At 45.0% G+C, this 15878-nt stretch overlaps 1 protein-coding gene across 1 annotated transcript in view; it reads left to right on the forward strand.

Annotated features, from left to right (window-relative positions):
• LOC123771540 (dynein axonemal intermediate chain 1) overlaps nucleotides 1-15878 on the forward strand; it is a 312924-nt gene that overhangs the window by 247871 nt on the left and 49175 nt on the right. Inside the window, exons 12-13 of the mRNA XM_069313626.1 lie at nucleotides 5108-5291; nucleotides 6892-7120. Of these exons, the coding sequence (XP_069169727.1) occupies nucleotides 5108-5291; nucleotides 6892-7120 (413 nt within the window). The remainder of the gene's footprint in view (nucleotides 1-5107; nucleotides 5292-6891; nucleotides 7121-15878) is intronic.

Consider the following 15878-nt stretch of genomic DNA (forward strand, 5'->3'; position numbering starts at 1 on the left):
TAACCCTGACTTTGCTGACCCTGATCCCGACCCTGATATTCTTTAACGTGCTCTGTTGCTCTTTCGCCTTTGTTTCTTCCTTGTTCTCTGTTTTTGTCCTTTCTCTTCTCGTCGTTGTCCATTCTTCAATGGAACGTTCGAGGTTATTACGCCAATTTCCTCGTACTCCAACTTCTGATTTCGCGGTTTTCGCCCCTTTGTGTCTGTCTCCAGGAGCCAATGCTTGGTGCTCGTCCTGGTCGTTTTCGTTACTATTCCTTTCTCTTCCCCCCCCCCCCCAGCTGTTGCTGGGGCTCCTAATTCTTCTGCTCTCTTGATTCACACTGATGTTCCCTTTGTCCCCTTACTTTTTCCTTTGCCTCTCCATTGTTCTCCTGCTCGTATCTTTGTGGGGAAATGGTACACAGTTTGTTCCATTTATCTCCCCCCGAGTGTCCCGCTTTCGCTTCCTGATCTGAAACATCTCCTGGACTCCTTGCCGAAGCCTGTGCTCCTGCTAGGTGATTTCAATTGTCGTCATTCTCTTTGGGGTGATGGTCTGACGAATACCCGAGGTCGCCTTCTTGAGCCGTTTATCCTCTCTTCTTCCCTGTCTCTTCTGAATTCTGGTGAGCCCACTCATTTGGACTCTCGGACTCGCACCCTTTCTTGTCTTGATCTTTCTCTCTGCTCTTCTTCTCTTTACTTAGATTTCACGTGGCAAGTTCTTGATGACCTCCATGGAAGTGATCATTTCCCCATCCTTGTTTCCTTTTTCTCTTTTCGCCCTTCCCTCTCTTTCCCTAGGTGGCAGTTTGCTAAGGCAGACTGGACCCTATTTACCCTCAGTGCTGCTCTCTCTGACCTCTCCCTTCTGCCTCTCTCGCGCTCTCCTCCTTTTTCATGACACTGTCTTCAACGCTGCCCTCCGCTCTATTCCTCGCTCTTCCTCTCGGGGTCCACGGAAGTGCGTTCCCTGGTGGAATGCGGACTGTGCTCGGGCTGTCCGCTGTAAGCGTGCAGCCTGGAAGAGGCACCGCCGTAGGCAGACGACCGATTCTTTTCTTTTCTTTCGGAAAGCGAGTGCGGTGGTCCGTAGGACCATCCGTACGGCTAAACGTGAATGTTGGGCATCTTATATCTCAACAATTACGTCCGAGACCCCTCTGGCCCAGATCTGGAAGCGTATCCGCAAGATAGCGGGTAAGTTCGTTCCCGATGTTTCACCGGTCCTTCACCTCCATGATACTCTTGTGGCGGACCCGTTGCAGGTCGCTTCCGAACTGGGTTCCCACTTTTCTTCTGTTAGCTCTGGTCTTCATCTTCCCCAATCTTTCCTTCTTCGTAAACCTGTCCTTGAGTCTCGTCCTTTAGATTTCTGCACTCATCTTCAGCTTCCCTATAATGATCCCTTCTCTCTCTCTCTGAACTTCGTTCTGCCCTGGCCCTCTGCGGTTCTACGGCGGCGGGCTCCGATGGTATTCATTATGAGATGCTTCGCCATCTCCCTCCGAGCGCGTCTCAGTATTTACTGAGTCTGTATAATCGGATCTGGGAGTCGTCGTCAGTCCCTGAGGACTGGCTCGAAGCCGTTGTCCTCCCTGTTCGCAAACCGGGGTCTCTGGGTACTTCCCCTAAGGACTTTCGCCCAATTGCTCTCACAAGTTGTGTCTGCAAACTCTTTGAACGTATTGTTAACGTTCGTCTGATGTGGTTCCTGGAACACCATCACCTCCTCTCCCCTTCTCAATTTGGTTTCCGCAAGTGCCGCAGCACGACAGATGTCCTGGTGAACTTGGAGGTCTATATTCGTACTGCTTTTGCTGCGAAGACCTCCGTTGTTGCCTTGGTACCGCTCTCTCTCCCTCTTTTCAGCAATACGAAGGTGTGCCCCAGGGTAGTGTTCTGAGCACTACTCTTTTTCTGGTTGCCCTCAATGGTCTTCTTTCCTCTCTTCCTTCTGGTGTCTTCTCCGCTCTCTATGTCGATGATCTTACCCCTTTGTTGTCAGGGTGATGATTCGCCTCTCCTTCAACGCCGGCTTCAACTTGCGATTGATGCCGTGTCGTCTTGGGCCACAGGTCATGGCTTCAAGTTCTCTACTTCTAAGACTTGTGCCATGACTTTTACGCGGAAACGGGTTGTTCTTCGTCCCTCTTTGTCACTTTATGGTCATCCCCTTGAATACAAAGATTCCACGAAGCTTTTGGGGTTATTCCTTGACACTCGTTTGTCTTGGTCTCCCCATATCTCTTACCTCCGTGTTGAGTGCTCTAAGGCCCTTACCCTCCTTCGGGTCTTGTCCCATACTTCTTGGGGGGCAGATAGGCGCACTCTCCTTGCTTTACATTCCTCTTTCGTCCTGTCTAAGCTCGATTATGGTTGCCCTGCTTACTCGTTTGCTTCTCCTTCTACTCTTCGCCGTCTTGATGCTTTGCACCATACTGGGTTGCGCCTCAGTTCTGGTGCCTTTCGTTCGACTCCCATCCTTAGCTTGTATGTTGACACTGGCTTCCTGTCTCTCCAGGACCGCCGTGATCGCTACCGTCTTCGCTATCTTGCGCGGTCCTTGCAACATCCTTCCTCTCGCCTCTGTCGTGCTTTAACTTTTACCCCTCCTGCGGTTCCTGTTCCTCTTCACCACCTCCCTCTTTCTGTCCGGTTATCTCGCCTACAGGATTCTCTCCCCGTTCGTATTTCTGATGTTTCTCCTCGTGTTGTTCCTTCTTTGCCCCCGTGGAGGGTCCCTCTTCCGCGGTTTTGTACTTCCTTGACCCGTGTCACTAAAGCTTTTACCCCTCCTACGGTTCTAAAACGCCTTTTCCTCGAGCACTTTTCTTCTCACTCGCGCTCCGTTTCTGTCTTCACCGATGGGTCTAAGTCAGCGGACGGTGTTGGCTGTTACGTACTCCTAGCAGAATACGTATATAAATTTAAAATAACTTTTTTTTGTTCTATTATATCATTGCCTGTATATGTACACACATTGTGTTTTTGTAAATTATCGTGTGGTGTGGCAGCGTCAGTGGAGACAGGAGCGCGGTTGCTTTGCACACGTCTAATACCTGTTGAATTCGGGAAAGCTGGACCTGTTCAGTTTGGGAGTTCCAGATGTCACTTTTATTAAGTTTTTATAAGTATTTATTTACTGTAATTAAACAGGTGGCATTGTACTTATATATTTTGTAAGTAACTATTCTGTAATTTGCATTCTTGTGTGTTTTGAGAACAAGTGGTTGTTCAATTAGTTTTAAATATTAAAAAGTCCTTAGTTTCCATCCCTCATCCTGGGATGAGGCAGACGGGAGGTGAGAATTTGGGTAGCGACAGAGCGAGAGTTCAGTAGCTTCGGGGAACCAGGAAGAGTAACATGTGGGAGATAAGTCTGTTACTTCTTGTTGTGCCATATTTTATTATACTATATTAGGAGAAGGACAATACCTTTTGTTTGTTGTATAAGTTAACTTGACCATCTGTGTTTTTATATTATACTGTCTTGAATATATATCTATATAATATTTTGTATCTATTCTTCAGTCCTAAAGGAAGATATTTATTTATGTGCTCATTACTTATCAAGGGGTTATACTGGTGACCCGCTCTTGAGAACAGCAGTTTTCTCGTATCCCTAGACGTAATTAAAGCTTGGCTGCTGTAGGGTCACGAGCTGTAACGAACGATAGGTAACATTGGCTACTCTGTTGTTTTTCCTGATCGCACTTATATGTGTCGCTTGCCTCCGGAGACTAGCATCTTTACAGCGGAACTTTATGCTATTCTCTATGCTCTTCGTCTCCTGCTTTCTCGTTGTCAGTCTTCCTTTGTGGTTGTTGTTGACTCTCGTAGTGCCCTTATGGCTCTCGGGTCCTTTAATCCGGTTCATCCAGTAGTTGTCGAGATCCAGCATTGGCTGTTTCTCGTTCACAGTAAATTTAAGTCGGTTGAGTTTTGTTGGGTTCCCAGCCATATTGGTGTGTCTTTAAATGAGCGTGCGGATGCTGCCGCTAAGGAAGCTGTCCGCTCTTGTCCCATCTCTCGTAAAGGAATTCCGTATTCAGACTATTACCCGGTTATCCATTCCTCAGTCCTTACCCGTTGGCAGGCTTCTTGGTTGTCTGTTACTGGTAACAAGCTACGTACTCTTAAATGTTGTGTTTCCTCGTGGCTGTCCTCCTTCCACCGTAACCGGCAGTGGGAAACAGCTCTGGCGAGGTTGCGTATTGGCCATACTCGCTTAACCCATGGTCACTTGATGGAGCGCCGCCCTGCTCCTTATTGTCCTAGTTGCATTGTCCCTCTTACGGTCGTGCATGTCCTTCTTGAATGTCCTGACTTCCAGGACGAGCGTGTGTCTTGCTTTCCGACCGCCCCTCGCGGTCACCTGTCCCTCGATAGAATTCTTGGTGACTCGGATACTTTTGATATCGTTCGCCTTATGCGTTTTTGTTCTCGTATTGGCATCCTTGGTGATATTTAGTGCCCTCTGATTATTTTGCGTATTTGATGGTGCTACATAGCCTTCCCGGTTTGGTGCCTTCTTTTGATAATTACTTACTTACCAAGCCCCACCTTAAACTGGCGGTTTGTTTGAAGGACCCTCCTTCCCCCCCCCCCCAGGCTAGCAGCCTGCAATTATGAGTTTAGCAGAAACAAGGTCAACTTCACACGACCTGACCTTGGTCACTTGGTGGTCATTAACACACTAGAGGTGTGACTTTCAGGCCGACAGAATGGTGCCTCTCAAATCCGGTCTGGCTGACTCCTGTACTATATATATATTAAATAAAACTAAACAAAACACCTTTACGGTGTTACAACTAGTGTCACCCCCCAGGTATGGTGGACCGACACCTCCCTCACTAGTGTCACCCTCCAGGTACGGTGGACCAACACCTCCCTCACTAGTGTCACCCTCCAGGTACGGTGGACCAACACCTCCCTCACTAGTGTCACCCTCCAGGTATGGTGGACCAACACCTCCCTCACTAGTGTCACCCTCCAGGTACGGTGGACCAACACCTCCCTCACTAGTGTCACCCTCCAGGTATGGTGGACCAACACCTCCCTCACTAGTGTCACCCTCCAGGTATGGTGGACCAACATCTCCCTCACTAGTGTCACCCTCCAGGTACGGTGGACCAACACCTCGCCAGGAGAAGAGTTGTGTTTCTTCTCCGTGTCGGTGGACGGGCGAGTGACACAGTGGCACATGGACCGGGGCGGCGGGCTGGTCCACACTGACCTGCTGGACCTAGCCACTCACGGCCACTCCTTCACCACCTTCCCTGCACTCGGCCGGCGGGACCTCGGAGGTACTCTCACACACTCTCTCCCACCTGCCCTAAGTGGACTCTCACTCACTCTCTGCCACCTGCCCTTAGTGGACTCTCACTCACTCTCTGCCACCTGCCCTTAGTGGACTCTCACACACTCTCTCCCACCTGCCCTTAGTGGACTCTCACACACTCTCTCCCACCTGCCCTTAGTGGACTCTCACTCACTCTCTGCCACCTGCCCTTAGTGGACTCTCACACACTCTCTCCCACCTGCCCTTAGTGGACTCTCACACACTCTCTCCCACCTGCCCTTAGTGGACTCTCACACACTCTCTCCCACCTGCCCTTAGTGGACTCTCACACACTCTCTCCCACCTGCCCTTAGTGGACTCTCACACACTCTCTCCCACCTGCCCTTAGTGGACTCTCTCTCACTCTCTCCCACCTGCCCTTAGTGGACTCTCACTCACTCTCTCCCACCTGCCCTTAGTGGACTCTCACTCACTCTCTCCCACCTGCCCTTAGTGGACTCTCACTCACTCTCTCCCACCTGCCCTTAGTGGACTCTCACTCACTCTCTCCCACCTGCCCTTAGTGGACTCTCACTCACTCTCTCCCACCTGCCCTTAGTGCACTCTCACTCACTCTCTCCCACCTGCCCTTAGTGCACTCTCACTCACTCTCTCCCACCTGCCCTTAGTGGACTCTCACACACTCTCTGCCACCTGCCCTTAGTGGACTCTCACTCACTCTCTCCCACCTGCCCTTAGTGGACTCTCACTCACTCTCTCCCACCTGCCCTTAGTGGACTCTCACTCACTCTCTCCCACCTGCCCTTAGTGGACTCTCACTCACTCTCTCCCACCTGCCCTTAGTGGACTCTCACTCACTCTCTCCCACCTGCCCTTAGTGGACTCTCACTCACTCTCTCCCACCTGCCCTTAGTGCACTCTCACTCACTCTCTCCCACCTGCCCTTAGTGCACTCTCACTCACTCTCTCCCACCTGCCCTTAGTGCACTCTCACTCACTCTCTCCCACCTGCCCTTAGTGCACTCTTTCCTGCTCTGTTGACACCCATCTGTGATATTCTTGCACTTTCAAAAATAGGTCAGAATAACTATTGTTCTCGCTCCATTACTGGTCAATATAGGTACTGTACCCTCCCCACCACTGGTCAATACAGGTACTGTACCCTCCCCACCACTGGTCAATATAGGTACTACAATAAGAGCAGAAGATAAACACTGTTGTGGTCACACTATCTGTTGTGGTCACACTGTTGTGGTCACACTATCTGTTGTGGTCACACTGTTGTGGTCACACTGTCTGTTGTGGTCACACTGTTGTGGTCACACTGTCTGTTGTGGTCACACTGCCTGTTGTGGTCACACTGTTGTGGTCACACTGTCTCTTGTGGTCACACTGTCTGTTGTGGTCACACTGTTGTGGTCACACCTGTCTCTTGTGGTCACACCTGTCTATAATATATTACTTCTGCTTTACTACCTCCTTTGTACAGTAGCACAATCCCCATTGCTTTGAGTATGTCAGGGATCTCGCCAGCATCTAGGCTCGTCACCATGTGATCTTCAGGACGATAGTGATAGTGTTTATTTTGTTGCGTGTTTCTGCAGGTTTGGCCACAATCATAGCCTTCCGTCCGGGTGACGAGAGTGTGTTCCTGCTGGGGATGGACACCGGAGCAGTGTTCCAGTGTTCCCTCATCGGGCTGACTCACTCCCTCACCTGCTACCCGGCACACACCTCAGCTGTCAGGAGCGTCTCATGGAACACTCACCATACAAGCATCTTCCTCACTTGCTCCCTGGACTGGACAGTCAAGGTCTGGCTTCAGCACTCACTGTAAGTGTTGCTTGTGACTCCTTACTCACTGTAAGTGTTGCTTGTAACTCCTCACTCACTGTAAGTGTTGCTTGTGACTCCTTACTCACTGTAAGTGTTGCTTGTGACTCCTTACTCACTGTAAGTGTTGCTTGTGACTCCTTACTCACTGTAAGTGTTGCTTGTGACTCCTTACTCACTGTAAGTGTTGCTTGTGACTCCTTACTGTAAGTGTTGCTTGTGACTCCTTACTCACTGTAAGTATTGCTTGTAACTCCTTACTCACTGTAAGTGTTGCTTGTGACTCCTTACTCACTGTAAGTGTTGCTTGTGACTCCTTACTCACTGTAAGTGTTGCTTGTGACTCCTTACTCACTGTAAGTGTTGCTTGTAACTCCTTACTCACTGTAAGTGTTGCTTGTGACTCCTTACTCACTGTAAGTGTTGCTTGCGACTCCTTACTCACTGTAAGTGTTGCTTGTGACTCCTCACTCACTGTAAGTGTTGCTTGTGACTCCTCACTCACTGTAAGTGTTGCTTGTGACTCCTTACTCACTGTAAGTGTTGCTTGTGACTCCTTACTCACTGTAAGTGTTGCTTGCGACTCATTACTCACTGTAAGTGTTGCTTGTGACTCCTCACTCACTGTAAGTGTTGCTTGCGACTCCTTACTCACTGTAAGTGTTGCTTGCGACTCCTTACTCACTGTAAGTGTTGCTTGCGACTCCTTACTCACTGTAAGTGTTGCTTGCGACTCCTTACTCACTGTAAGTGTTGCTTATGACTCCTTACTCACTGTAAGTGTTGCTTGTAACTCCTTACTCACTGTAAGTGTTGCTTGTCTCTTCTCACTCACGCACTGTAAGTGCTGCTTCTGTCTCTCCACTCACGGTTTGCTATTCTTTTATCTCTTTTCTCACTGTGTCGCTTCTGTCACCTTACTCACTGTAATTGTTGGATTTCTGGGGCTTGAACTCATATATTCAATTATTTGATTATTGTATTTAAATAAATCGAAAGACCACCCACTTTTGAGAAAAGAGGAAAAACGAATAATAGTGATTATTAGATTGACACTAGAGAACCAGTGTCTATGGATAATAATTAAATGAATAATCACTTGAAAATAATGAATAGACTGTATTATTAATTAATTAAAGTCAAAGCCTCAAATATCAACATTGGGGGGGGAGGGGTATTTCTAGAAGTTCATATATATCTAGGAACCAGTGTGGTTCGTCACTAGTTCATTGTTGAGTTAGTAACATAGCAAATCAAAAATAAAAAAGATTGAAAGATATGATAACTCAAATTATGAATATTAAAGATTATGGATTATTGAACAACAGTAAGAGCAAACACATTAATTACCAAATCATAATTTCTGGCAATAAATTATTCACTGTAAAGATCCTATATGAATTATATGGAAAGCAGTAATAATCTTAGATAAATTTGTACGAAATAAATGTCTTAGCTGTAAGACGATTTCTGTAACGCCATTTCGTCATTCGTCCTCGTGGTCACAGGATCCCAATAAAGAAAGAACACGAGGTGAATATCACGAATGAAGAGAAACAACTTGTCGACTCCTCGTATACACGCTGCAATCAGAGAAATTTAAGTAGCATTTGATTAGGCTACGAATTATTTCAAGTATTCATGAAAATGTGGAAAATCAACTAACGTTGTGTATTAGGTATCCATTCGGTATCACGACAGACTACCCACAAATATACAATCTAGAATGATGCATCAAACGAGAATGGTATACTTAACATGAGCGTATAAGGTCTGCCGAAACCGCGTCGGCCAGTCCCAGGCGTCCACTGCTGTGTACGCGTAATTACGGGTCGTGGCTTCAATTGTTGACGCGTTATTAACTGGCAGGGCACTGTAGAACACGTGAATAGGTAATTGTTGACTATTAATCAGGTATCAACGTAATTCTTGTTGATAAAAACTCCCCAGTCACTACCACGCGTCTCGTCACTCTTATCGCCAGGGATGCCTCGTGTGCAATGGCGTCTCCGCCCTCCCTCAACCCGTCTCTCGCATTCACCACAGAAATTATTAATCACTGATAATTCTTTTCTGCGTAATTATGGATGTAATACGCTAATGAGAACTGGGTTGCAATTATAGGGACTTAAATAATATCATATTCTCGTTTAATGGTGTTAAACGAGAAATGGAGAAGATTTTATTCTCTCCATAGCATTCATACGTAACAGATAAAACTGCTACTGATAATAATTTCAGTTAATAACTCTCGGTTTTAGATTATCTGGAGTCATATTATCCGTAGGTAATTATTACACAGAATACTGTTAATTTTAGAGAACCACATTCAATTCTCTAACACATTGGGAATAAACGTGTCCAACTGGACATTATCTGACGCAATTTTGCTACTCGATTTCATGAGAATTCTAGCACTAATACGCAGATAAAATTGTTAATTTATGTTAACACTACCGTTAGTGAAATTAATAACTACTGTAGTTAGTATATAATGATGTATTATAATACAATAGTAGTTTATTAGTGTTGGAAATTTCCAACAGTAATTATCATTTCTGTTTCGACACTCACTGTGTGAGATTTTTCTTTGTGATATTATCCTCCCTAAGAAGGATATTTTGAACATTCATACAAATGTCCTCACTCAGAAAAAACTGTACCTGAGCAGCTTAAACTTTAAGACTAAAAATAGATAGGCGAGAGCCACCGCCAGGGCTCCAACAATTGGAATCCTAATCCACTATGTCATTGAGTTCCTCAAATGCCAAGTTCAATAGTAAGGATAACTCACGAGTTCTCACATGGAAATTAATTTCATGTGTGCGGCTGTGAAGCGGGTTCGATTCCAGAAACAGGCCTTCATTAAAGATTCGCAGGACAGTTCAACATGTTCAACCTGTCCTCTTAAAAATAACGTCGCTCTTGGTCGTTTGCCCATTTGCCTGTATGGCCGAAAGTGGATGTAATTTGAAAATGAAAATATATTTGGGATTTTTTTTAACAACAGTTAGTTAATAAGGATCCTCTGGTAGGTTAGGTGGCAGGAAATTCTCATAAAGTTTCAAAACGTTATGAAAAACGTTAATTGAAAGTTTCCTCTCCTAACCTTTCCGAGTTAGCCGGACGACTCAAACAGAAGACAGTACGTCACTTTCATTTCAAATTACGTCCACTTTTGGCCATAGCGCATACGAGCCAAAAGCGACGTTATTTTTTAAGAGGACGGGTTGATATGTGGGGCAATAATATTGAAAGGTATTGACATAAAGACAGTTTCCTTGGCAACAATAACAATTTATTCAATAAAGAATTAAATTTAATACCAAACAACAATCTTGACGTTACGTTAATGTCCGTAAGTCACACATTAAAGGTAGCTATAGTCAACAGCCTAGTGTAGTATAGACTCCTGTCTATGCCACTCTCAAGTACAACAACAGACTACTGTCTGTCGTCGCTTCGGGCTGATAAATGAGCTAACTGAATAGTATGGGTGCTCACTTAGGGCTCAAATTGAAATTAAAACACTTGCAGCAATTCACTTTAAATGCAATCAGAGCAAGGCGATTATGAGACAAATCTCCAGTAACCCCCTTTCAGTTACTTTAACACTCATCTCCAAAGACGACAATCAAAACAATAGTATAAAAGTTACACTAATTGATATGAGTGATTAATTACGTTAATTGACTCATCTGGCAGTCAACAAGAAGTAATCTACGTTAATCACAAACCTCTCTCTCTCTCTCTCTCTCTCCCTCCCTCCCCCTCTCTCTCTCTCTCTGACAAATAAACAAGTCACAATAATAATTCACAAAGTATAATTTCTTAATCACCTGGTCCATCAACCATTCAGTGAGTAATTGCATTAATTACTGTTAAACAGACAGATAATTAATCAAGAACGAATTACGTTAATACGCTGTTACTCTCAACAGCTTGTCATATCAACACTATGTCAATTCACTTTGATGACGTTAATTATCCTTAAATTACCTTGAACAATTAATTGTCCCACAAACAGATAAATAAATCAGAACGAATTACGTTAATTCAATACTGTTACTCTCAACAGTTCTAATCAAAACAACATGAATACACTCTGAGGACGATAATTACCCTTAATTAACTTGAGTGATAAATTACTGTCCAACGTACAGATAACTAATCGAGACGAATTACGTTAATGCAACAACGTTGTCACTCGACAAATGATGTTAATTACCTCTAATTAGCTTGAGTAATTAATTACTGTCCTATGGACAGATAATTAATTCAGAACGATTTACGTTAACTCAGTCATTGTTGTCCCACACAACAGTATTCTCATCAGATCTATGTGAATGCCTTTGGTGATGTTAATTGCCCATAATTAACTCTCACAGAATGCGAAACGCTTTGCGTAATAGTGGCTTTAGGCATTGTATGTACTAGCTCTATCTATAAAGCCAACAAACTTTGTAAAATCTCTTTATGTATGTACCTTTACCTAAATAAAAATTATTATTATTATTATTATTATTAATTTAAAGATTACACCACGTCCTTGTCGCGCAGACAAGCAAAACACAGGTTACACAGGTTACACCACACAGCTATATAAATCACTGCCCAAAAATCACACACAGAACACAGTTGAAATAAATCACACTGATAATAATCAAAGACACAGTAAGTACACACACAGCATTTAAGATATCAACAAAGTACTTACAAACGCAGGGTGTCACTGCCGATCACCTCGTCATCCTGCAATGAGAAAACATCACACATGCAAATAATGTTCACAGATAGTATAAGTGAATCGATCTACTTAACACACAATAGTACACTGACTATATTTAAATGTGTTCCCAGGTATAATTCATACATACATTAACGACCTAACTGACAGCCGTTCCCTCCAACAGACTGTAGTCGTTTTCAACAGGTGCAGCTCCCACGACTGTGCTTCCTCTCACCTAATCAGGTGGTAATAGGACAATCGTTCAGACAGACGACTGACTTCACATCAGTTCAGAGACTTTAGCACCAATACATAAATGTAGAGTACTCACTTTAAGACCGGTCTCCTCACTTACACATCCACATTCATTCACTACTGAGGCTACTCAATAGCAACTCGTCAAGTATCTTAGTCATAAGTAACGGGCGACTATGGATGCCAACGATGTCCCTGTTGCTTTAATGACTTACTGTAAATATATAGCTCTTGAAATAGCACTGGCTCTGTAACTAGCTGACATGTAACTATAAGGTGTGAAGGATAGATGAAATTGTTTATGTAATAATCTAAGATGAGGTCTGATAAAGCTTTTTTGATAATGAGGTCTGATTTTTTGCTTTTTTGAGGTCTGATAATGCTTTATGCGCTACCGCTAATAAACTAGCCTCCTCTGGCGGCAACAATCAATCAAAATCAGTCCTGTTACCATTGCTGGTCACGTGGAGAGATACTCTCTAATTTCTTATCTCGGATCCCTAATTAACTTTTCCACACTCGCGCAAATTGTATTCTGACAGCAATTCAAGTTAGCGGGAGTCTGAACGGATAATTAGATTGATGTTGACGCCTCGAGGACGGATATTGTAGCTAAATGGCCGTTTTAGCACAATCCTCACGTCCAGTCACGACAATCACGGCACCCAGCACGGCGGCGTCTGGCCCAGGAAGGCGCCGAGATGCTGGCTTCTCCCCTCTGTCTTCGAATCAACCAAACAGAGGAGATGGCAACTCCATCTCGCCATCTCCTCTGTCGGCTCCACTAATCACAAGGCGACCTTCGGTCACGTGGTGCCTGGGGTGTTGTCACGTCACCCAGCCGGTGTTGGAACAGGCGAGGACCCGTTGGCTTCCTGACCGCCAGCCCTCCCTGCACCTCACTCCCTCTGCCCTACAGTTTTACATGTAAATACATGCTCATGTCTGTATCTCTACTTACATACGAGCTACGACGGCCATCGTAGTCTCACTGGACAGGACTGGATCTAGGCTTCTCCTAGATAACAAACAAGAGATATTTAGTGAGAGAAAACGGAATCTGGAAAGAGTTCACGACTGTGCACTCGTGTCAGAGTGCACAGTAATGGTTAGCATACTCCAGTACATTCTAGAAGCTAGCTGGTAAATCCTCCCCCTCACACACTGTAAGTGTCTCTTCTGTCTCCTTGCTGTAAGTGTCTCTTCTGTCTCCTTGCTGTAAGTGTCTCTTCTGTCTCCTTGCTGTAAGTGTCTCTTCTGTCTCCTTGCTGTAAGTGTCTCTTCTGTCTCCTTGCTGTAAGTGTCTCTTCTGTCTCCTCACTCATACTTTACATGATTTAACCTCAGGGCCACTAACCCTAGTGGCCTCGACGAAGATAGCAAGCCGGCGGCTTGTCGAAAGTCCCCCCATTTGACTTGATTATCTTTTCTAGGTAGATTTTAAAACTTAACACAGTTTGGAATTTACGACTTCGGCGGGTAGGCGGTTCCATGGGCTTAAAACCCTGTGGGTGAGAAAGCATCTTCTGTTCTAGTCCTACATTGTAGCTTGTTAAGCTTGAAACCGTTGCTCCTTATTTGTGTTACATCTGACCTTTTGAAGAAATTGTCCTTATCAACATCCACCAACTTGTTCAGTATTTTCTGGTTTGTTGCGTTAGCCCTGTGGCCCCTAAACCGTTCCTGATAAGAGAGTTGACTTAGCTCTAGAATGATATTAGTTGCTCGGTGTTGCACTTTCTCCAGATCAACTATGTCCTTCTGAAAGTGAGGTCTCTATGCTTGGATACAGTAATCCAAATGAGAGTGACAGATTTATACAGTTGAATCACTACCTTCTTGTCTTAAAAATCAAAGGTACACTTGATTATTTCTTTTTTTTTAACTTTTCTGATTGCTGCTCCTACAAGTTGTACAACTTTTAGTAAGTGGTGGATTTTAACTCCAAGATTATTTTATGGTCTCGGTAGTACAGTCGGGTTTGTTTTCGATGTACAATCGCGGATTCCGGATTCGAATCCTGGGTGGGACAGACATGGTTGGGCACATTTCTTTTCACCTAATTCTCTTTTCACCTAGCAGTAAGTAGGTACTCAGGAGTTAGCCAGCTTGTTGTGGTGGTTGCATCCTGGACGGGGTCAGTAATTCAACCTGTGTAGGACCTCATATAAACCTAACATGTATGAATACACTCTGGCTTCCTGTCCCCTGACACAATGAATTATTATTTATTATTATTTTCTTCATCAATCTGCTGTAATGTAATGCTATTAATTTACTTAGTGTGGCGTGGGTTGTTATGCCCCTCATGCAGGGTCTTGCATTTGTCGATATAAAAAAACATTTGCCGGTCTTCTGACCATTTGTGTAATCAATGTAGATCATTTTGTAAGGCTTAAATATAATTTTCACTTCCCACTTCACCATAAATTGTTGTCATCTCCAAATTTAATGATGTGGTTTGTAATATTCTCGTCTATATCATCGATGTACATGACAAAAAGTAAGTAAGTAATTATCAAAAGAAGGCACCAAACCGGGAAGGCTATGTAGCACCATCAAATACGCAAAATAATCAGAGGGCGCTAAATATCACCAAGGATGCCAATACGAGAAAAAAAACGCATAAGGCGAACGATATCAAAAGTATCCGAGTCACCAAGAATTCTATCGAGGGACAGGTGACCGCGAGGGGCGGTCGGAAAGCAAGACACACGTTCGTCCTGGAAGTCAGGACATTCAAGAAGGACATGCACGACCGTAAGAGGGACAATAAGGAGCAGGGCGGCGCTCCATCAAGTGACCATGGGTTAAGCGAGTATGGCCAATACGCAACCTCGCCAGAGCTGTTTCCCACCGCCGGTTACGGTGGAAGGAGGACTGCCATGAGGAAACACAACATTTAAGAGTACGTAGCTTGTTACCAGTAACATACAACCAAGAAGCCTGCCAACGGGTAAGGACTGAGGAATGGATAACCGGGTAAAAGTCGGAATACGGAATGTCCTTACGAGAGATGAGACAAGAGCGGACAGCTTCCTTGGCGGCAGCATCCGCACGCTCATTTAAAGACACACCAATATGGCTGGGAACTCAACAAAACTCAACCGACTTAAATTTACTGTGAACGAGAAACAGCCAATGCTGGATCTCGACAACCACTGGATGAACCGGATTAAAGGACCCGAGAGCCAGGAGGGCACTACGAGAGTCAACAACAACTACAAAGGAAGACTGACAACGAGAAAGCAGGAGACGAAGAGAATAGAGAATAGCATAAAGTTCCGCTGTAAAGATGCTAGTCTCCGGAGGCAAGCGACACATATAAGTGCGATCAGGAAAAACAACAGAGTAGCCAACACCGTCCGCTGACTTAGACCCATCGGTGAAGACAAACGGAGCGGGAGTGAGAAGAAAAGTGCTCGAGGAAAAGGCGTTTTAGAACCGTAGGAGGGGTAAAAGCTTTAGTGATACGGGTCAAGGATGTACAAAACCGCGGAAGAGGGACCCTCCACGGGGGCAAAGAAGGAACAACACGAGGAGAAACATCAGAAATACGAACGGAAAGAGAATCCTGCAGGCGAGATAACCGGACAGAAAGAGGGAGGTGGTGAAGAGGAACAGGAACCGCAGGAGGGGTAAAAGTTAAAGCACGACAGAGGCGAGAAGAAGGATGTTGCAAGGACCGCGCAAGATAGCAAAGACAGTAGCGATCACGGCGGTCCTGGAGAGACAGGAAGCCAGTGTCAACATACAAGCTAAGGACGGGAGTCG

This window comes from Procambarus clarkii, chromosome 76, assembly GCF_040958095.1.
Source record: "Procambarus clarkii isolate CNS0578487 chromosome 76, FALCON_Pclarkii_2.0, whole genome shotgun sequence".
In the NCBI taxonomy this organism is placed as follows: domain Eukaryota; kingdom Metazoa; phylum Arthropoda; class Malacostraca; order Decapoda; family Cambaridae; genus Procambarus; species Procambarus clarkii.